The sequence below is a fragment of the Salmo salar genome, chromosome 16 (assembly GCF_965601325.2).
Source record: "Salmo salar chromosome 16, fSalSal1, whole genome shotgun sequence".
NCBI classification, from domain to species: domain Eukaryota; kingdom Metazoa; phylum Chordata; class Actinopteri; order Salmoniformes; family Salmonidae; genus Salmo; species Salmo salar.
The window spans coordinates 78,127,542-78,149,482 of NC_138306.1; the positions used below are offsets into that span (position 1 = coordinate 78,127,542).

Genomic DNA, 21,941 nt, shown 5'->3' on the forward strand with positions numbered 1-21,941 from the left:
CATTTTCAAATCTCGTAATTGGTTACGAAATAACCCAAAACTCATTTCTCACAAGTGTAGCAGGTTGTGAACTCTGCAAACAACGTTCCACTCTTGAGAACGGTAAATGACTCATTAATACAAGCTAGGGCTGGGCTATATGACGATATACATCGTGTGACAATAGAAAAACGTCTATCGTTTCATATTGTGCTCTACCGTTTATTTCGTTTTGTCGCAAATCACTCTTTACGGCAATATTTTTCATCAATTGGAAGGAAATTTGCAACACAAACAAACATGGAAGAGAGTGAACGTGACACGGAGCACGGAGCTCGTACCTAAAAGAGGGTCACATGGACGTGGTTTGGGTATGAAAAGTCTGACACGGACCAGAAAACCGTCCAATGCAAAATATGCCGCAGGACGGTCCCGACAACAGGCTGAAACACCACTAACCTCTTATCACCTACACAAGAATCATGTGAAATAGTACGGAGAGAGTCTACGGATGAGACCCAAAAAACTAGTTCAAATTTAATTTACAGAAAATGTGCTATATCGTGATATGACATTTTGGCCATATCGCCCAGACCTAATACACGCAATACCATAAAACGATGTTACCAAATGACAGAGATTAACGGTACATTCACTACTGGTGATGGCATATCACTGTATTCAGCAAAGCTGTCATCAAGGCAAAGGGTGGTTACTTAGAAGAATCTCAAATATATTTTGATTTGTTTGTTTTGTGGTTACTACATGATTCCATGCGTGTTATTTCATAGTTTTGATGTCTTCACTATTATTCTACAATGACGAAAACTGGAAATTTAAAAACCCTTGAATGAGTAGGTGTTGCCAAACTTTTGACTGGTACTGTCTAATGGGGAATTGATAAAAATAAAAAATATTCACACAATAAAAAAATGAATGCGTACGATTTGGCGAGCAACAGCCGAGTCATTCTGGAGAGCGACTCGTCTCCATCTTCGCCACACACCCCTCCCCTTCTTCTTGTCTAAACATTTAAAATGATACTCAACACACATTATCTTCATTTGAGATGTTTTTCTACTGACAGCCACAACTCAGGCTCATCGCCATGCGGGTTGGCCACATTACGGGCTTCCCGAGCTTGTGATTTGAAACAATCAGATATTTTTGTCAAAATAAGCTAATGATCCTCGATCCCTCTGTGGCCAAGTCATGCTTTCTGGTGAAGAATTTTGAATGATTACAGACAGGTGTAATTATTACATCTACTTCCCTACTGGACCCACCACTATGCCATCTATCTACTGTTCTATTGGTTTTCAGATCAACTTTCTTTAGTTGTCCAGAAGCCAAGGCACCATCCTAGTCATATTAACAACCCATCCTAGTTGTTGCCTCTAGAAACTTAGAAAGAGGGGGGATCTAACAGAGATTTTCATCAGTCACATATGGAACTGCTACCAGGTGACCTGTTTAGAATGGTGTTTCCCACCAAATTGCATTTTGGCAAATGTTTGAATATGATGTTTTATTGTCTGCTTCATTACAGGAGTTGCATGTTCTGTTAAGCTACATTACCATAATCTACATGTGATTTCTGTCATTCTGAGCACCGTGGGTGGATGCCTTAACGGTCTACGCACCCAATGCATATGGATCCGGTAAATTTACATCTTTCCATTCACGTTCTCCAGCGCCACATTTTCCTAACGGAAACCCTGGGGGGGGGGTGTGTGTATGTCCCTCTACTAACCCGAAGTGACTCCTGGAAGGAGGCAGCCTGGTACTGGGCGTATTTGGCGATGGTGGTGTGAGCTCGGCCGCTCTCGCAGCGCCACATCTTCTTGGTGCCACTCAGGTCCCAGTTCTCGTCAGCGGGCTGAGACAGCTGGGTACGACACTCAACCAGATGGTCTGGGTTAGCCTCCACTAGGGTCTTAGTAGAGAACAGACCCAGGTCTGAGAGAGGGGGAAAGAGGTAGGAGATGGTTATGAAAAAGAGAGCGAGAGAGAGTGAACATGGGGTGGAAGCAGGCACTCACTCAAATAAAGGGCATGGAAACCTGCTAATGCTCAAGCTGCATTGGGCCTTGCATAAGTGCAACATCAAAGTGAATGGTCAGCACCAAGGACTCTTTCATGGGGCATTTCTCAACTGAATTGGTTCAACTCTTGCGTCCTCTCTCGCCTCTTTTCGAAAAAGGTCAAAGGTAATTGAGGAGAGGCGGCAAAGAGGGAGAATTTTAAAGCTCTTCGAAGGAATCAGGTAAGATACTCATACCTAGTTAAATAAATAAATGGTTAAGTCAGTTAATAAGAACAAATTCTTATTTACAATGACGGCCTACCCCGGTCAAACCCTAACCCGCTGGGCCCTACGGGACTCTCAATCACTGCCGGTTGTGATCAGCCTGGAATCGAACCAGGGTCTGTAGTGACGCCTCTAGCACTGAGATGCAGTGTCTTAGACCGTGAGAGAGCAGCAGTTGATGAAAGATGGCTATTGAGGGGGGGGAGGACTCATCCGTTCACCTACTAACAAATGAACATCTCCTCCACCACTTACCGGTTTCAAGGTCACTGAGGAGAGAGGGTGGTTGAAGGACTTTTGCCCAAATGAGAAAAGGCAAAACCGGGTATTGTAATGACAGTCCTAACCAGCAGGTGGCAGTAGAAATGGTAGACTCACCCAGTTTGAGCGCCCCGGCCAGCCCTCTGATGACGGTGACAGGGTTGGAGGGGTTTGTGCAGAACTGGTGCAGCGGAGGGAAGAAGGCATCCCTCTTATTCTCCAGCTGGGGATCAAATACACAATAACATTTTTTTTTAAGGGACATTCAACATTATTTCAATTGAAAATATATATATCTCACGTCTTCAAAACACCACCCTTTGAATGTTGAGTGTATATACATTTGTAAGATTCTCATCAGAATCAAAACATTGACTAAAACATTCCCCTTTCATTATTATACTATGACAAGAAGTCTTTCTTCCATACTCACATAGATGCTTGGTGTGGGGGGGTTGAGTTTGTCCTTGGGCAGGACTGGGGAGGGAGGAGGGGGCAGGCGAGGAGGGGGACACTTATCCAGCAGGATACTGCTGCTAGACAGACCGTTCTTCCCCAGGTTTCTGAAAGAGAGAAAAACAGGGAAATGAGCGACAAATAGAGAGATGGACAAAGAGAGAAAAAGGTACAAACAAGATTAGCCTCTTGGTTTTACAGTATAATCTCTGCTCTGACAGTTCCCTCTACCAACAAATGCAATACGACATCTTCCCAAAAGAGGGAGACAATCAAAAAGTTCCTACAGCCCAAGAAGAAATGGTACTGGGTCCCCCCCAGTCTAACCTGCAGGCCTTGAGCACGTCAGTGGAGGAGGGGTAGATGGACACGGAGGAAGAGGATGATGGGGGGGTGCAGGCATGGGGTGGCGTGGGTCTGCGACATGTGGCAGGGGGGTCCGCCTTCAACGGGCTCTGGGAGTCCTCGGAGATGCCCCCCTTGCCGTTGCCATTGACGACGGTGGCGGGGCCGGCTGATGATAATGCGGCGTTGGTGGTGGAGGGGCTGTTGAGGCCGTGCGGGCCCGTCGACTGGCCGGGCTCGGTGGATTTGGGCGAGGGGGTGGCGGTGGACATGGCAGAGATGGGGGAGGAAGCGGCCGAGGAGACGGCCGGGTGGATGTTGTTGATCTTCTTGTGGGGGGCGGAGGTGGTGGGGGTGTGGTCGCCCCCCTTAGGATTGTCTGAGCTGTGGTGAGGAGACCGGTTGCTCATCCCGCCGTCTCCCGCCGCCGACTGTATGTGATTGGATAAGCCTTCCGCCGCGGCAGTGCTATTGGCCGTCGTTGTCTCCCCAGGCCCCTTTGTTGCCGTGGCTGCGGGGCCGTTGCCGAGGGGCGTGCTCTCTTTGGTAGAAGGGGTGCCGGGTGCTCCACCTGAGGTAGCAGAGTGAGGGGGAGAAGGGGGGGACGGGAGGTGGTTGAGAGCCTGTTGCCGCGGCGACGGGGTGGCGGAATGTCCAACCTGATTGTGGGGCGTCTGTGGGTGCGAGAGGGGGTGGGTTGACCCCCCAGAGGAGGAGAGAGACCCATCCCCATTAGGACCCGCCCAATGTGGTGCGGAACCCTTCTGAAGCCCCTGTAAGGAGACGGGAGCAGGGTGGGAACCCCACCGTTAGATCAGAATAAGGACTGTAGCTAAAGAACATATAGTCGGTCTAGTTCTCTTCTCACTAAGGAACATTGAGATAACGAAGCAAGAACTAGCACAGAAAATAATAGCAGTTCAGTCAGAGCCTATATGAGCTTCACACAGACCTGAATAGAGTGAACAGGTAGAGTCCTACCTGAGTGGAGTTTAGGTGCAGGGCCCGGCGCGCTGTGTCCTGTGATTGGGTGCTTGTGCAGGTGTGAGGTAGTAGTGCGCCGGGCTGCAGGTAAGGCACGTCTCCGTTGGGTCCTGTGGCCGCCACCGGGTCATCATCATTATTATTATTATTGCCCACAGAAAGAGTGTCAGAGTGTCCGTGTGGTGTCCCGCCTGCCAGAGGCCCGTTGGCCAGTGGTCGAGGGGGGCAGGGGGGCCGCAACGAGCCCTGAGGGGCCAGGTGGGGCCGGGAGGGGGGCAGACTAGAGTGAGGAGGGGGAAGAGAGTTGGTAGCTGAGGGGCCGTTGGGGAGGGAGGGACGCAGCTGTCCAGATGCATTCTGTCTCATCTGTAGAATACAACATAATCACAACATAAGGGTTTAGTCTAATTAACAGCAGCACTTTCAGTGGATTAACATGAATTAGTCAATATATTACTACTCTACATTAGAATAATTTGAAGAGACATACAGTATACTGCTTGCAGGCCATCAGGTAAACATCTGGGGGTAATAAGCGTGTGTATGTGTGTACCTGCTGCTGGTGCTGCTGCATTAGGTTGAGTTGTGCCTCCAGCTGCTCCAGCATCTGCAGCTGCAGGGGCTTCAGACTGGCCCGGTTACTCCTCAACTGGTCCAGGAGCTGGGAGCACCGAGGATGTACAGATTAGTGTGTGTATGTGTAGAGACAAAATCAGCAGGGGGACGCAGGTGTGAGTGGCAGGGCAGGGTTTGTTAAGTGTGTGTTTACCTGCAGTTTCTGTGGCGACAGGTACCAGTTGGGGACCGGCTGCTGTGCCGAGTTACTAGCCCAGGAATCTGGCTGGCTCTGCAAAAGGAGTGTTTGAGAGTTAGGAGTGAGAGATTCCTCATCTTCAGCCAACCTAAAATATTTAAATGGATGCGAGTGATATTGTAACATACTGCTCACATGATTTCCTATGCTACCTGATAGACAAATCATGTCTGTTCTACAAAAACACATCAGACCTCCATCTGAATATAGTGTAATGTACCTTGGCTGGGCTGGAGGCCCTCCTCCTCTTGGCAGGGCTGGATTGGTCCTCCCCCTGGCCCATAGGGCCCACGTGTGGGGGCAGAGCCTGGCCCGATCCCCCTCCCTCTGAGCTGTGCTGGGGCTTACACGCCTACAGAGAGGGAGGGAAGGGGAGGAGAAGGAGGAGAGAGAGTGAAGGGGTTGCAAGGGAGGGCAGTGAAGGGTGTTGAAAACATGATAGAAGGTAAAGTAGTGAGGGATAGTGCACAGAAAGACAGGGAAATACAGGAGGGATGCAGGAGAGAAGAGAGAAAGGGACAGGAAGGGGTAGATCACAGGCAGAGATGGAGCGATAAAAGGAGAGAGCGATAGAGGACGAGAAGAGGGTCGCAGGGAAAATTAAAGGGCAGGTAGCAAGGAGCAGAACGCAAAGTGAAGGATAGAGAGGAAGTGACAGAATAAAGGGATAGGCAGTTAGAGAGGGAGAACAAAAGCAGGAGGGTGATGTTGGGACTTCAAAACACGTACACATTTCTTCCCTGCATTTTTACCAAACAATATGCAATGATACCCTGAAGATGTTTCCATGACCGGTAGAGTGGAATTTCTCATCACAAACTGTCAATCCTTCCACGTTGACGAAGTCTCATCGCCAACAAAGACGCTTGGCCATACAAAGGCTTTGCCTGATCATACCACAACGCTATGCCCTTGGCAGTTGCAGCTTTTAAAAACCAAATAATCCAAATGTTCAAAAAGGCAACTCCAGGTGTGAATTGTCATCCTCCATGAAAATGGATTTGTTGAAAACATGGGTTGTGGTCCTAATCAGAACACCTGAACCCATAACAACCTGTTTTTTATGAATACAAGTGAAAGAAAACAAGCCTCACCTGTCTCCTCCCCAAAACTAACATCTGAAGACGGCTTCAGTTTGTATAGTCTGATGCTGAGAATTACATTGTACTCAACGAACACACACACACACACACACTAGAACTAATGTTGTCTATAATGAAAGTGAATGAATGGTACTGCAACACTAGGGGGCCCCGCTAGGTTTCAGAGGCAGCAAGGCACCTGATGACCTCAGGATGAATGAGAGGAAGAATGTCAACCTGGAACTATTCTACTGAGGCACAACCTCACCAATCACAACGACAAACAACTGATGTCTTGCCGCTATTCAACAATCGTCTCAGTGTAGAATAGCACGTTTTTTTTTTAATATGTATTTTTATATTGTGCAAATACACTGGATGTCACAATTAAAATGTATTATTTTTGAATGGAGAAATTAAATGAAACCAATTTAATTTACCCAAATTGGTTCTTTGAGTTGTGAAGCCATGATAACAGATACTGGTAGACAGTGGGTAGTGAGGTTGGCCTGTGGCTGTGTCAGGGAGTTTGGGGAAGGGAGGAGGGGATTGGGATGGGCAACACTTCCCTTGATCCTGTCAGTCATAACAAAAGCCCTAAGCAGTCATAACAAGAAATTGTGACAAATCACGTCATAACATTTGCATGTCATGTGTCAAGTCGCTGAATGACTAGTTTGCCAACCATGACTAGATCGCTGCCTTAACAAGCTACACCTAAGAATCACACCAGGTACAGCTATATGAACGACTGTTACCAGGGATTTTTTCAGTCACTAACTTCTCCAGATTGTGAGCATAAATTGGTTCTTATGACTGCTCTAGGCATCGGTTACTCCACAGGAAGACTCATGGAGAAGCTCCAGGTGATGTGTTGCCCGTTGGCGGTGGTGTGTGTAGAGGGTTGTGTGTGTGGGGGGAGTGGTCTATCTGGTCTCACCTGCGGTGCAGTGTTCAGGCCACCCTGCCTGGAGGTTAGCTCTGCTGGGATTGGTAGACTCCAGGCCTCATCAATAAGAGGAAGCATTTTACTTTTACTCTGTAGACTAGTGACCTGGGGGTTACTCAACTGAGCCTATGGAATGGAAAACGTGTGAAAACAACATTTTAATGACTTAAAAATGATCTTGCGATCAAAATGTTATTGTCTTGTTACGGTCGCTCTCATGTAGCCGGTTAGCTACTAGCTTGGCATATCAGCGGCCCCATCTGTTAGTGAGGATCGAATATGTTTGCCCGTTATGGTCTTTAGTAGAGAGGTCAACCAAACAGGGAAGTCATGTTGGGGGTCATATGTGCATTTTGAATGAATTTACACAACACATAATCATTAAAACAAACCATCACGTTGTCTTAATGCCAGGGAATTATGCTCAAAATACTGGTGACTGGAGAATGTTCCCTCATTCATACATACAGATGAATGCGGGGTAATGTTTTTACATCAAAATGGACAAGACACATGGGGTATGGGACTGGAGGAGCCAGGTTCCACTGAACACACACAGATTTGCCTTCTGGTATTCCGAAAATGGTTTCCACAATCTGTAGTTCAGAATAGTCAAGTTTGAGTAGCCCAGCAGCTCAGATCATAGGTCTCTCCAGCAGTGGGATTCAAAGTGGGTCTTCAGACCTCTCCCACCCTCTTACCCAGTCCAAAATCAACTCTTAGCCCCTGAACACCCATTTTAGTTCTGAAAGGATGGGAGCAAACGTGGTGGAAACTCCTAGTCAACAAGAGGGCTAGATTAAATCATTCCCACTTTACTGACACCTGTCCAAACTCTCTCAGATCTACAACAGGTGAAAGAAAGCACCCAGCCAGTGGTCAGTGAACTCAGAAGTATCCCCTCCCCTAACCATCTAAGCGGTAGGGAGCTTGGGGTTGATTTGGGACTGAACACCTCCCTCCTGAGTCTCTCCCTCTCTCCTCACCTGCAGGCATTTGATGCGTTGTGTGAGCGCGGTGGCGTTGGAGCAGGCCTTGCTGCGCATGGCATTGATGTAGCACTTGATGGCGTCATGCGGCTGGCTGCAGGACTCGTAGAGCGTGCCCAGGTCCATCCAGGCGGCAGCGTGGCCGTGGTCCAGCTGCACTGCACAGATGTACGCCTGCAGAGCATCCATGGGCTGGTTCTGTTGCTGGTACAGAACACTATTGGAGAGAAGAAATGATTGAGGAGAGAGGGACAGGGAGAAAAAGTGGTGGGGAGTGGGTTGAAAATTGAAAAAGAGGGGGAGAGAGGGAGGGGGAGATAGAGGGGTGGAGAAGGTTAAATATAGAAAAAGAGGGGTGGAGAGGACAGAGCAGTCAGAGGTGGAGGGTTAAATACAGAAAAAGAGTAGAGAACCCAGCAGTGAGGGGTGGAAAGGGTTAAATAGAGAGGAGTGGAAAGGGTGACAGATGGAATGACAAAGGAGGGAGAGATATGGGATGGTGAGAGGGAGAGGAGTGGGAGTGATAGCAGAGCAAAACAAAGAGGGATCGAGAGAGAAGATGTACGGTCTAATGCGTACCCTATTGAACACCAAGTGTCTGCACTGGCTTCTGATTTGTCTATGGACTGCCTGTAGGAGACAAACGCATCCTGGACCTTGCCAATACTGGAGTAGCACCTGCCCAGGAAGTACCAGGACTGTCCCGAGTTGGGGTCTGCCTCCAGTGATTTCTGCAGACACTGGATGGCATAGCTGTCCTTGTTGGCTCGGTCTCCTAGCTGCTCCACCGTGTGGTGCATCCAGCCTAGTGGGGGGGGGGGGAGAGAGACACAGAACAATAGGTCAACCTTCCCATCACTAGCCATCATCTCATCCATCCATTTATTCAGTGCCAGACCCAGTCATTCTTCTCATCAGCTGTGTGTGGTCTTACCTAGCTGCTGCAGGGTAGTGGCCTTCACCTGTGCTGAAAGATTCTCCGTCTGCAGAAGGCTCTCGTACGCCTCCTTGGCAGCCCGGTATCTCTTCTGCAGAAAACGGGAGAACGAGAGCGAGGGAAGGAGAAAGAGAGAGGGAAAAAAGGAGGGTGAGAATAACAAATGACGTGCCATATTTGACAGATTAAGCAGTGTCCCTAGCCTGCACCAAGACATTTTACTCCCAACAGACTGCTGGATGAAATGACTCTGCTGCAGCAACGTCCTACTGACACAGCAGAACACTGACTGACCGACAGCTCTGCACTCCTGTGGTGCTACTGCAGTCAGCCAGCCAACATGGTCCGATTATTATTAAGAGCTGCTGCTTAAGCCAAAGCAGTGTGAAAGACGAATCACACGAGAGAGATAGGGACTCCTGTTACCATGGCAACCACACAGAACTGGCCGAGAGGGAAACCCATCCGTTTTCTATGATGCGTGGTCATTTGATCACAACACAAGGCTCTCTTGGATCAATTAGCCTAGCTGCTAAAACGCTAGCTAGCATAGAATAGTTGTATAGTTAATATTTTAGGGTAAGTGTAACTTATTCTTGAACAGCGTTGTTGAATACTTACTGAAAAGGAAAGCACGTAGATACAGTACAAACACAATTCAATGAGATGAGAGGAAAAGGACAAGGCTTACCTGAATCTCATACAAATGGGCGATGTGGAACTGAACTGAGGAAGAGAAAGACAGAAATACCAACATTCAGCATCAAAATTCTGGTCAAAATGGAACGACTCCAGTAAACAGAGAAACGATTGCAGTTAATCCACTGTGTTGAAAAGATGAGCTGCTAGGCTGTCTCCTCCGATGGCAGCAGGTTGACTTATCTGCAGAGCTGTGCTGTGTCTCTGAGCAGAGTGAATGAGCCCAACCAGCCTGATACACAGAGGTGAGACTGCCCTTGATGTACCCGTGTGTGTGAGAAAGACCGAGAGAGGATGTGTGTGTGTGTGTGTAACAGAGATAGAAAGAATGCGTGTGAGAGAGAAAGAGAGGGAGGATGTGTGTGTTTGTCCGTGTGCCTGATTAGAAACACTCCAGCGGGACGGGTATTGGGGTCTCCTAGGTAACAGTTTCCAGGCGATCGGAGCCAGTAGAGGGGGAGAAAGCCAAATGAAACAACAATAATAATATCATGCAGTGTAATGTATTCGGCATGCTAGATAAACCTTACCACGCCACCTCCTTTCACTTTGATCAAATACATTGTTAGTTGTTGGGTTAGCTACAGTGCCTTCTGAAAGTATTCACACCCCTTGACCTTTCCCACATTTTGTTGCATTACAGCCCAAATTTAAAATAGATTCAATTGAGATGTGTTGTCACTGGCCTACACATACACGTCACGTGGCGGCAGGTAGCCTAGTGGTTAGAGTGTTGGACTAGTAACCGAAAGGTTGCAAGATCGAATCACCGAGCTGACAAGGTAAAAATCTGTCGTTCTGCCCCTGAACAAGGTAGTTAAACCCACTGTTCCTAGGCCGTCATTGTAAATAAGAATTTGTTCTTAACTGACTTGCCTAGTTAAAGCTAAAAAAAAAAAAAAAAAAAGTCTATGATATCAGTTTCAACAAATTCATTTTAAAAAAATGGCACTTGTTTTTTTATTGCCTGAATATATGAGGCAACTTAGCAATTAGGATTCGTTATCAGTAGGGATGCACAATATGTCAGTGAACATATTGGAATCGGACGATATTAGCTAAAATGCCAAGGTCAGTATCAGCCCGATGTCTAGTTTAACGCCAACTGACGTGCATACCTATATAATGTAGGTACACGATGTAATGACGCCAAGTAAAATTTTGCACGACACGCGCAACACAGCATTCCTAACCTAGCCCACAATGTCTGCTGTGTGGATCGAGCAGTCAACAAGTCGAGCAGTCATTTGAAAGAGTAAGAACATTTCAGCGAGACAACTCAAAGGCCAAATCCATTAATGCCAAGATAATGGAATTCATTGCCCTTGACAATCAACCGTTCTCTGTCGTGGGTGATGTTGGCTTTCACGACTGGTCGAGCACCGGTACACACTACCAAGTGCGCTATTTTTCAGATGTTTCCCTACCGGAGTTACACAGTAATAGCATCACTGCTATTAGCTTGACGACATACTACGGAACGCCGTTTGGTGTCTTGGCATGTCAAAAAAGATGCACGTCAAATACGTTTTTAATTTGACACGTCAAATAACAGTTCTATTATAGAATGTTGTGTCGTGAATTTGCACATGCAATCCAAGTGCCACCACTACGATCAGTAGCACTGTCAAAGCTGTACAAAAAAGCAAACATCGGCCACGAACGATGTGTTTATTATTTGTTCGACCGCAACTTCAGGGGTAGCTAGCTAGCACCAACACAACCAGCCTGAAAACAATGACCAGTAGAAACTGCAGTCATTTTTACTACTCTTAGCAATGATTTAGGAATCCTTGTAAGTAGTAGCTAGGTAGCCACTTGTTGTTCACCTATTGAAATTGAACTTCAGTTCATGAACATAAACAGCTAGCCAGCTACTTAACCCTGTTGCCCAAAGCTAACGTTATAAGCAGCCAGATAGCATCATCTGGCTTTTGAGGCACGACCAAATCGGTTTGTGTTGTGAAGCTAGCCACAATAAGGATTAGGCACAATAGTGTAATTCGCAGTTTGCCTTCAAAATAAAAATACCTCTTTGAAAGTGATGTTGGTTACAATTGGTGGAATCATGACATATTTATACTAGATAAATGTTAAACAAGGTTGGAATGTGAAGCAATGAAATGCAGTATCAGTCTACTCAGTGACACCCACAGAACACAACTGTGAAGAGTTTACGCAAACATTGGCGTTATAGCTCTTATCGCAGGACTGTGAAATCACCTCCCCAGTCAGCCTATTGTGTGTATTGACATACATATTGCACTGTAGAGCTTTACCTAAGGATTGGGGATCAATGAAATGGTGTATCAGTCTACTCAATACCCAATATATTTTTTCCCAACGTCCTCCTCAGAGTTATCAGACTCCAAAACATCCACGCAGTTTTGTTTTCCCTCTGGAATAGTGTTCAATACACGTAGGTTGACAAAATGTGGCTCAATTCATAGTTGTTTCAGAGTCCCACAATAAGAGCTAATGTTCTCTGGGTGTCACTGAGTAGACTGACACCTCATGTCATTGATCCACAATCCATAGGTAAGGCTATACAGTGAAATAATTATGCCCCCAATGCAATTCTAAAGTATAATACATCCAGTGTGATTTCAAATCAACAAGTTGATTTTATATAAACATTCCAACCTCGTTTAGCATGATCTATTAAATTATGGCATAATTCCACTATTTGACAGTGATTCAAATGATTACTTTGACATACTGTAACCGCAGTCCACTATTGTGGCCAATCTTTATTGTGGATAGCTTCACATAGATGGGTTCAACCACCATTAATCAAATAAGAACTGTCTTATAAATTAGGGTTATTTTAGATGACACCTAGCTATATAGTTAGCTAGCTAACTATAGCTACTGAAACAGATGTCGTTTTGGGTAAGAACATTGTTTGCATCCATGAGCTAGCTAGCTTTAAAAAAATAAAAATAATTATGACCAGCACTGTAGGTGCACAAGAGAACATTACCAGCATCATAACATATGTAGACGAATCATTGTGACATATGAAATACGAGTGATAGTGTAATCAATGTGTAATAACTTAAATGATTTTGTGACGTGCAGTAATATTCAGGTCCTGATTGGTCAACAAGCTTATTTGACACGTCAAATTTGACACGCAAAGACCCAAATGGTGTTCAATAGAAATCCTGGTTGAGAATGAAACAGCACAGCAAGTGAGTGAAATAAATATGTTTTCATTATGTTTTACTGGTAATGGGGACATACGTAAATGCCAACAAAATAAAGTTTTGGTCAGTGTGTGTGTGTATAACCTTTATTTAAACCAGGCAAGTCAGTTAAGAACAAATTCTTATTTACAATGACGGCCTACCCCGGGCCAATTGTGTGCTGCCCTATGGGACTCCCAATCACGGTCGGATGTGATACAGCCTGGATTCAAACCAAGGATTGTAGTGACGCCTCTTGCACTGAAATGCAGAGCCTTTGACCGCGGTGTCCGTGTGATTGGGAGTCCCATAGGGCTTAGCACAATTGGCCCAGTGTCGTCTGGGCCGTCATTGTAAATAATTTGTTCTTAACTGACTTGCCTAGTTAAATAAAAATGTTTACACACACACACACATACACCACACTGAGCAAAAAGTTATTTTGTTGGCATTTACGCATGTCCCCATTACCAGTAAAACAATCCAAACCTATTTCTTTCACTTGCTGTGCTGTTCCGTTGTTCATTTGTTTAGTCGTTTCATTCTCAACCAGGATTTCTATGGAATGCCATTTAGGTCTTTGCATGTCAAATAAGCTTGTTGACCAATCAGGACCTGAATATGACTGCACGTCATACAATAATTTAACGCGTCCATAATTTTTTATGTAGTCATTACACCATCACTCGTATTTTATTTGTTTACAAATCGATACGTATGCTACGATGGTGGTAAAGATGTCTTTTTTATGTCCTGGTCATAAAAAAAAGATAGCTAGCTCATGGATGCAAACAAAGTCCTTCCCCCAAAACACAGCAAAACGACATCAGTTTCAGTAGCTATAGTTACCTAGCTGTCATCATCTAACATAACCCTAACTTATAAGACGGTTCTTATTTGATTAAATGGTGGTCTGACCCATCTATGTCAAGCTAGCTACAATAAGGATTAGCCACAAGTGGCATGTGCGGATAGCCTTCAAAATAAAAGTACAGCATAATTATACTCTATTCATTTGCATCACTGTCAAACTTATTTTGAAGGCAAACCTCAAATTCCACTATTGTGCCTAATCCTTATTGTGGCTAGCTTCACAACACATAACCCGGTCCGGTCGAGCCTCTAAAGCCAGCACTCCTGCGTTGTATTGGCTGTGTGCTTAGGGGCATTTTCCTGTTGGAAGGTGAACCTTCGCCCATCTGAGGTCCTGAGCACTCTGGAGCAGGTTTTCATCAAGGATCTATCTGTACCTTGCTCCGTTCAGCTTTCCTTCAATCTTGACTAGTCTCCCAGTCCTAGCCACTGAAAAACATCCCCACAGGATGATGCTGCCACCACCATGCTTCACCGTATGGATGGTGCCAGGTTTCCTCCAGACCTGACACTTAGCATTTAGGCCAAATAGTTCAATCTTTGTTTCATCAGACCAGATAATCTTGTTTCCTCATGGTCAGAGTCCTTTATGTGCCTTTTGGCAAACTCCAAGCAGGCTGTCATGTGCCTTTTACTGAGGAGTGGCTTCCGTCTGGCCACTCTACCATAAAGGCCTGATTGGTGGAGTGCTGCAGAGATGGTTGTCCTTTTGGAAGGTTCTCCCATCTCCACAGAGGAACTCGAGCTCTGTCAGAGTGACCATCGGGTTCTTGGTCACCTCCCTGACCAAGGCCCTTCTCACCCGACTGCTTAGTTTGGCCAGGCAGCCAGCTCTAGGAAGAGTCTTGGTGGTTCCAAACTTCTTCCATTTAAGAATGGAGGCCACTGTGTTCTTGGGGACCTTCAATGCTGCAGAAATGTTTTGTAACCTTTCCCCATATCTGTGCCTCGACACAATCCTGTCTTGGAGCTCTACGGACAATTCCTTCGACCTCATGGATTTATTTTTTGCTCTGACATGCACTGTCAACTACAGGGACCTTATATAGACAGGTGTGTGTGTCTTTCCAAATCATGTCCAATCAATGGAATTTACCACAGGTAGAATCCAATCAAGTTGTAGAAACATCTCAAGGATGATCAATGGAAACAGAATGCACCTGAGCTCAATTTCAAGTCTCATAGCAAAGTCTGAATACTTATGTAAATAACGTATTTCAGTTTATTTTTAATACATTTGCAAAAATGTTAACAAACCTGTTTTCGCTTTGTCATTGGGTATTGTGTGTAGATGAGGAATATGTTTTATTTAATCCATTTTAGAATAAAGCTGTAACCTAACAAAACGTGGAAGTCAAGGGGTTTGAATACTTTCTGAATGGACTATGGTTTTAATAGGCATTTATTTCTGTAGGCGCACACAGCATGCGTGTGTAGAGGGAGCGGTCGGTACGCAATTGAGTGAGAGAGACACATGGGGGAAAGGGAATTTAGCGAGCAGAACTGTGTGATGCTTGGCTTGGTTTATTTTTTGTTGTGTCCTGCAAATGCACAAATGGAACACTAGAGTCAAAGCAAATTAACGTTGTCTTCAAGACAAACATTTCACAAAATAGTTTTACAGTATATATATATATATTTTTTTTTTGACATCAGTTTGAGTACTCCATTACACATGCCCATCCCTACTCTCAATCAACATAGTTGGCCAATTTGTCCAGTACATTTCTGTAGTTAAATCTCGAATGACCATCAACATGTGTTTAAACATGCATTTAAAAAAAAGAAACTTGCATCCCGAATTAGCTTTATTCACACTACTTACTTTCAGCTTTGGACAAAGTGCAGGGGTTGGAGTCAATCAAAGCCAGCTGGAAATGCTGTCGACAGAACAGAATATCAAGGCATTAACATCCACTGAAAGACAAGAAATACACGGAAACAAAAGGTAATTCCTTTACATGAATCCCCATGCACTGAGACACTCCTTTCCCCTGACTGTCAGACTCAGACAAGGAAATCAATTCTTCAGCAAGCTGCCTCTCTCCTTGCTCACTTTCTGCACTGCAATTAGAGAGCAGGAGAAAACGAACAAGGGCGAGGGCAACTGATGAATAGATTGCACACTGCAAGTTCTCTCTACAGTCCCCCATTGATTTTGTGTGTCAGTCTCAGATATCGAAAACTGCAAACATTTATCTCCGCCCCATGGCAGAATGAGTAGAATTTCATGAAATTAACAACTTTGTGCGTAGGATCCCCAAAAGGCCAGGGCTGTATCTGACTGCATGTGTGTGTATGGATGTGGGTACACAGACCCACGAGCCACTGAGACCCCCATAATGAGTCCAGGTTTTTGGTGGCCCCCACCCCCATCAATAGAACAAGGTGCCAACCTATAAAAATAAAACATCATTCAACACTAACATTCCTCCCTGGATGTCCTAACTGTGGGAAATGTTGTGGTGGCTCCACTGGTGGAGGAGAGAGGCAGGCAGAGTACCTTTAGACTTGACTCGTAGTCGGTGTTGACCTTAAACATGAGGCCGAGTCGCAGGTGGATCTCCTTGGCTCGTGAGAAACTGGGGTCGATGTAGAGCACCTCCTGGAAAGCTTTAATCGCCCTGGGGGAGGAGAAGAGGGAGTGAGAGAGAGATAAGTATATTCCAAGTTAGAAATGGGAGACGCCACTCAGAGAAGATGAAGAGTCAGCGCTGCAGTGTTGAACAGAGACCACGGCCCTCCAGAGGAGAGAATATCACGTGATTAAAACTGGACATCTTCATGGTTTCTTCACAACTAGCTCCCTATTCACTACATTATGCGCTACTGTCCACCAGGGCCCGTAGGGGTCTTGGTCAAAACTAGTGCACTATAAAATGAAATAGGGTGCCATGTGGGACGCAACTGGTGACGGCGTCACCATGGAAACCATACACATCTCTTTCCCATGCACACACATGACAGTTATAATACCATCATAATCTAGTCCTCCATACTTAGGTAGTATAAGACAGCTACTCACCACTGAAAGGCGTTGTAATGGAAGTAGACCATGCCCAGGCCATATAGGAAGGCAGCATTCTGGAAGAGGCAGATGCACACGGAGCACCATTAAGAGTAATTAGTTACAGGCCACACACACACACCCACACGCCTACACATAAAATGCTTTCAAAATGGCTGCAGTCCAGACATGTCGTCTGCATAGGAGCCCTTCCAGAAACCCACTCTGCAAGGTATCTGTCTTAATCTGTCGTCATTAGGTATGGACCATTCATTTTAACCACAAGCAATAGAAGTCTTTCTTTGTGCAATGACTGGTTACTGCGCTACAGATGCCTTTTGGGGATCTTCTCTGCTGGCCGACGCTCAAACGGAATCACCATGTAGGCCTACCAAATGCTCACACCTCACCACAGATTTCTCGACTCAAACAGAAAACGGCAGAGAATGAGTCTAATCTGAAAGCCACAACCCACAGCGTGCCTCCAGACAAACCCCTGAATCATAACCACACACACTTCCTGTGTCTGGTTGGTTGGCCAGTGCGATGTGAATGGGTTAATCTATCCCTTGGCAGGTTGAGGATGAACATGAGCAGAACATAATCTGCAGTAGAAGTAGAATGGAGACATTACTACTATAAGAGCTCCACAGATAGGAGCGTGTGTGTGCGTGAGTAAAGGTGTCCAGTTCGTTCATATATTACGACGACATTTTGTGATGTGTTTGTTCATTGTGATCTTTGGCAACGGTGTTTCAGCCATTCGTGCACGCTACATTTTTTCTCGAGGCAAGCTGAAGTTGAGCCAAAGTCTACGCCTCTTTGTCCGTCTTTGGTCAATTGTAGGGATTCTTCAATTAAGTGTTTGTCATCAAGGATAGGCGACTCGTTTTCATGCACATTTCACTTGAGAAACACGGCACCAAACATCTTAGATGTAAATTACACGACTAAGATCTGACAAAAACATAAAAATGAAATGAAAGACCTTGAGTTAAATTAATTCTGACTATTTTGAGGAAGTGTATACTGGCTACTGCGTCTAAAGAGGGACAAACAGAGCTATTGTCGCCTTCTCTAGTTTTTCCAAGCGAAGGTCTTTTAAGGGAGTTTGTGAGCACGTTTGTTCAGTTTGAATAGGCACCAGCCGAAACCAAAGCATGCGGAAGCTTTCAGAGTGTGTGTTCGTCAGTAGTACTTTCTCACCTTCCAGTAGTCGGACTGTAAGCTGTAGTACCTCTGGTATGCTGATAATGCTGTGATTAGAGAGAAAGAAGTGGGATATTAAATACCAGACATACCAAAAGGTTAACACCAACTAACTTTGCTATAAGACCAGCTTTGTTTTCAGCAATGCCAAGTTGGGGTCAACTGCATCTAACTGAAATTAAGTTTAATAAAGCTTTTAACCCAGGTGGGGGGACTAGGTAAAAATAACAAATAAAGGGAGGAAATCGAGTGTGACAGAAACCATGTTCATACTGTTTTATGCACAATTCAATATGGTTTTATAAATATGGATAGATAACTTGTTCTTTCAACACGGTGGGATCTTTTTGTGTCTCAAATTAATTATGCGAGAAATGCTGGTGGAAATGCCTTTATGCACAAATACTGATTTTAATAACATTCATATGGAAGTAAACTTGGAAGTCATGCGATGATATGGTGCTTGGTCCTCCCACTATGACTCGAGAAACCATGCAGTTTATTAGGCTACAGATGAAATAACACACTGGTTGACTCAACGTTGTTTCCACATCATTTCAATGAAACGACATTGAACCAATGTGGAATAGACATCTGTGCCCAGTGGGAACTCCAGATGAACGTCACAGGGTGCTGAAAGTGCACGGTGATCTTCATGTTCTGTTACAATACATTTCAAGGGGCTTGATCGATGCATGACTGCCATTTGACAAATATTCTCACAATAATCTCATTGGGTAGACTAGCCTACCTGCACTCTGCCAGCTGTTGGCTGGAGCCCATGTGCCAAGACCAGAGTAGACACTGGTGTTGCACGCTATACTGAAACTTCTGGACTTTCTCCAATACTACAACATGAAAAACGGTTCAGAACTATCATTTCTGTTACCGTTGGTACTTCTGTCAAATGTGTCTCACGGTTCAACAGTCTATCAGTGCAGCCGATGTCCACCTTATTAAAGTGTGAAAGCACCCTGCCTGCTCCACTTGACTTTAGGCTGCACTGGGAGTCTGGACGGCATCATGTTATCTCCCCACTGATGCTGCACAGAAGTTAACACACTTGAATAATGCCACACGGCATGTAGAAATGTTGACTTAATGTTCGCAAAACAATGTCCACACGGGGGGGAGAGAGCAAGAGGGGCATCATCTCACCTTTAGCGTACTCCTCCAGGAGGAGGTTGAAGTGGCCTAGCTGGCAGAATAACTCTGGCTCCACTTTTCCTTCAGCCTTCAAGATGAGAGAATCGTAGGAACGAACGGCCTGGGGACAAATACAGCAAGAAGAAACTCAACATGAACAAAGACAGCAGTGTCTCTTACCAGGAAGTCTCGCATGGGATGCGTCACAAACGGCCCTCTATTCCCTACATAGTGCACTAATTTTGACTGGAGCCTCATATGCCCTGGTCAAAAGTAGTGCACTATATAGGGGATAGGGTGCCACTCTTTTCAATCAGTTATCAACGTCCATATAAATGGGAGCGATGGTATGGATTTCCATTCATTGTGTGTGTTGGACCATGTTTCGATTTGGACTTCTTCCACTGGAAAATAAAAAACACAGCGAGATGCGCATCACTCACAGGGATGGCTCTGCCTAAGGCCTAATCACACACATTAAACACACCCACTCCTGGAAGACTGCTGCTGAACTCTAGAAACCCATAAAGTGTTTCTCTACACTCTGAGTAACAGCTCTCTGAGGACATGGCTTCTGAAAGAGAGCACAATCACTAAATATACACAAACAGCAACTAAGAAATGCACCAGAACATTCCTTCAGATAGTATGTCACAGTCTGTCACACACACACTCACACACACACACACACACAGTTGAAGTCGGAAGTTTACATACACTTAGGTTGGAGTCATTAAAACTTGTTTTTCAACCACTCCATAAATGTCTTGTTAACCTGTTTAGGATAGGGGGCAGTATTTTCACGGCCGGATAAAAAACGTACCCGATTTAATCTGGTTATTACTCCTGCCCAGAAACTAGAATATGCATATAATTGTTTGATTTGGATAGAAAACACCCTAAAGTTTCTAAAACTGTTTGAATGGTGTCTGAGTATAACAGAACTCATATGGCAGGCCAAAACCTGAGAAGATTCTAAACAGGAAGTGCCCTCTGACCATTTCTTGGCCTTCTATAGCCTCTTTATGGAAAATAGAGGATCTCTGCTGTAACGTGACATTTTCTGCTGTAACGTGACATTTTCTAAGACTCCCATAGGCTCTCAGAAGGCGCCAGAACGGGGAATGATGACTCTGCAGTCCCTGGCTGAAAAACAGTAGCGCATTCGGATAGTGGTCGATCTGAGAACAATGAAACGGGCGCACGCGTGCACGTGAAGAGTCCATTTTACATTTTCAGTCTTTGAACGAAAACGACGTCTCCCGGTCAGAATATTATGGCTATTTTACGAGAAATCGCATAAAAATTGATTTTAAACAGCGTTTGACATGCTTCGAAGTACGGTAATGGAATATTTTGAAATTTTTTGTCACGATATGCGCCAGCGCGTGACCCTTCGGATAGTGTCTTGAACGCAAGAACAAAAGGCCGCTATTTGGATATAACTATGGATTATTTGGAACCAAAACAACATTGGGTGTAAACTAGAAGTCCTGGGAGTGCATTCTCACGAAGAACAGCAAAGGTAATCCAATTTTTCTTATAGTAAATCTGAGTTTGGTGAGTGCCAAACTTGGTGGGTGTCAAAATAGCTAGCCAGGATGGCCGGGCTATCTACTCAGAATATTGCAAAATGTGCTTTCACCGAAAAGCTATTTTAAAATCGGACATTGCGATTGCATAAAGGAGTTCTGTATCTATAATTCTTAAAATAATTATGTTTTTTGTGAACGTTCACCGTGAGTAATTTAGTAAATTCACCGGAAGTTTTGGGTGGGTATGCTAGTTCTGAACGTCACATGCTAATGTAAAAAGCTGGTTTTTGATATAAATATGAACTTGATTGAACAAAACATGCATGTATTGTATAACATGTCCTAAGAGTGTCATCTGATGAAGATCATCAAAGGTTAGTGCTGCATTTAGCTGTAGTTTTGGTTTTTGTGATATATGCTAGCTTGAAAAATGGGTGTGTGATTATTTCTGGCTGGGTACTCTCCTGACATAATCTAATGTTTTGCTTTCGTTGTAAAGCCTTTTTGAAATCGGACAATGTGGTTAGATAAAGGAGAGTCTCGTCTTTAAAATGGTGTAAAATAGTCATATGTTTGAAAAATTGAAGTTTTGGGATTTTTGAGGACTTTGTAATTCACGCCACACCCTATCATTGGATATTGGAGCGGTGTTCCGCTAGCGGAACATCTAGATGTAAGAGGTTTTTAACAAACTATAGTTTTGGCAAGTCAGTTAGGACATCTGCTTTGTGCATGACAAGTAATGTTTCCAACAATTGTTTACAGAGAGATTATTTCACTTATAACTCACTGTATCACAATTCCAGTGGGTCAGAAACACTAAGTTGACGGTGCCTTTAACCTGTCTGGGCTAGGGGGCAGTATTTTCACGTCCGGATAAAAAAACGTACCCGATTTAAACTGGTTACTACTCTTTCCCAGAAACGAGAATATGCATATTATTATTATTTGAAGTGTCAAACTGTTTGAATGGTGTCTGTGAGTATAACAGAACTCATATGGCAGGCAAAAACCTGAGAAAATTCCAAGCAGGAAGTGGCCTGTGACAATTTGTAGTTCTTTCTAGTCCCTTTCGAAACTACAGTATCTCTGGGGTTATGTTGCACTTTCGAAGGCTTCCAATGGCTCTCTAAAGCCTTCAGAAAGCTGATTGAGGCGTCCCCTGTCTCTGGGCAGA

The 21,941-nt window shown here is 44.7% G+C and overlaps 1 protein-coding gene across 2 annotated transcripts in view; it reads right to left on the bottom strand.

Annotated features, from left to right (window-relative positions):
- The window catches only part of LOC106574735 (lysine-specific demethylase 6A), a 53,585-nt gene that overhangs the window by 14,743 nt on the left and 16,901 nt on the right, over positions 1-21,941 (bottom strand). The window contains exons 3-20 of one of the 2 annotated variants that reach the window (XM_045697930.2): positions 19,242-19,350; positions 18,081-18,130; positions 16,893-16,951; positions 16,371-16,491; positions 15,693-15,747; positions 9,799-9,833; positions 9,105-9,198; positions 8,750-8,975; positions 8,168-8,387; positions 7,173-7,307; positions 5,371-5,502; positions 5,106-5,183; positions 4,890-4,997; positions 4,334-4,702; positions 3,335-4,125; positions 2,985-3,114; positions 2,669-2,774; positions 1,733-1,938 (exon numbers count right to left, since the gene is read on the bottom strand). In XM_045697930.2, the coding sequence (XP_045553886.1) occupies positions 1,733-1,938; positions 2,669-2,774; positions 2,985-3,114; positions 3,335-4,125; positions 4,334-4,702; positions 4,890-4,997; positions 5,106-5,183; positions 5,371-5,502; positions 7,173-7,307; positions 8,168-8,387; positions 8,750-8,975; positions 9,105-9,198; positions 9,799-9,833; positions 15,693-15,747; positions 16,371-16,491; positions 16,893-16,951; positions 18,081-18,130; positions 19,242-19,350 (3,024 nt within the window). The remainder of the gene's footprint in view (positions 1-1,732; positions 1,939-2,668; positions 2,775-2,984; positions 3,115-3,334; positions 4,126-4,333; positions 4,703-4,889; positions 4,998-5,105; positions 5,184-5,370; positions 5,503-7,172; positions 7,308-8,167; positions 8,388-8,749; positions 8,976-9,104; positions 9,199-9,798; positions 9,834-15,692; positions 15,748-16,370; positions 16,492-16,892; positions 16,952-18,080; positions 18,131-19,241; positions 19,351-21,941) is intronic. The other variant, XM_045697931.2, reaches the window with a different exon arrangement.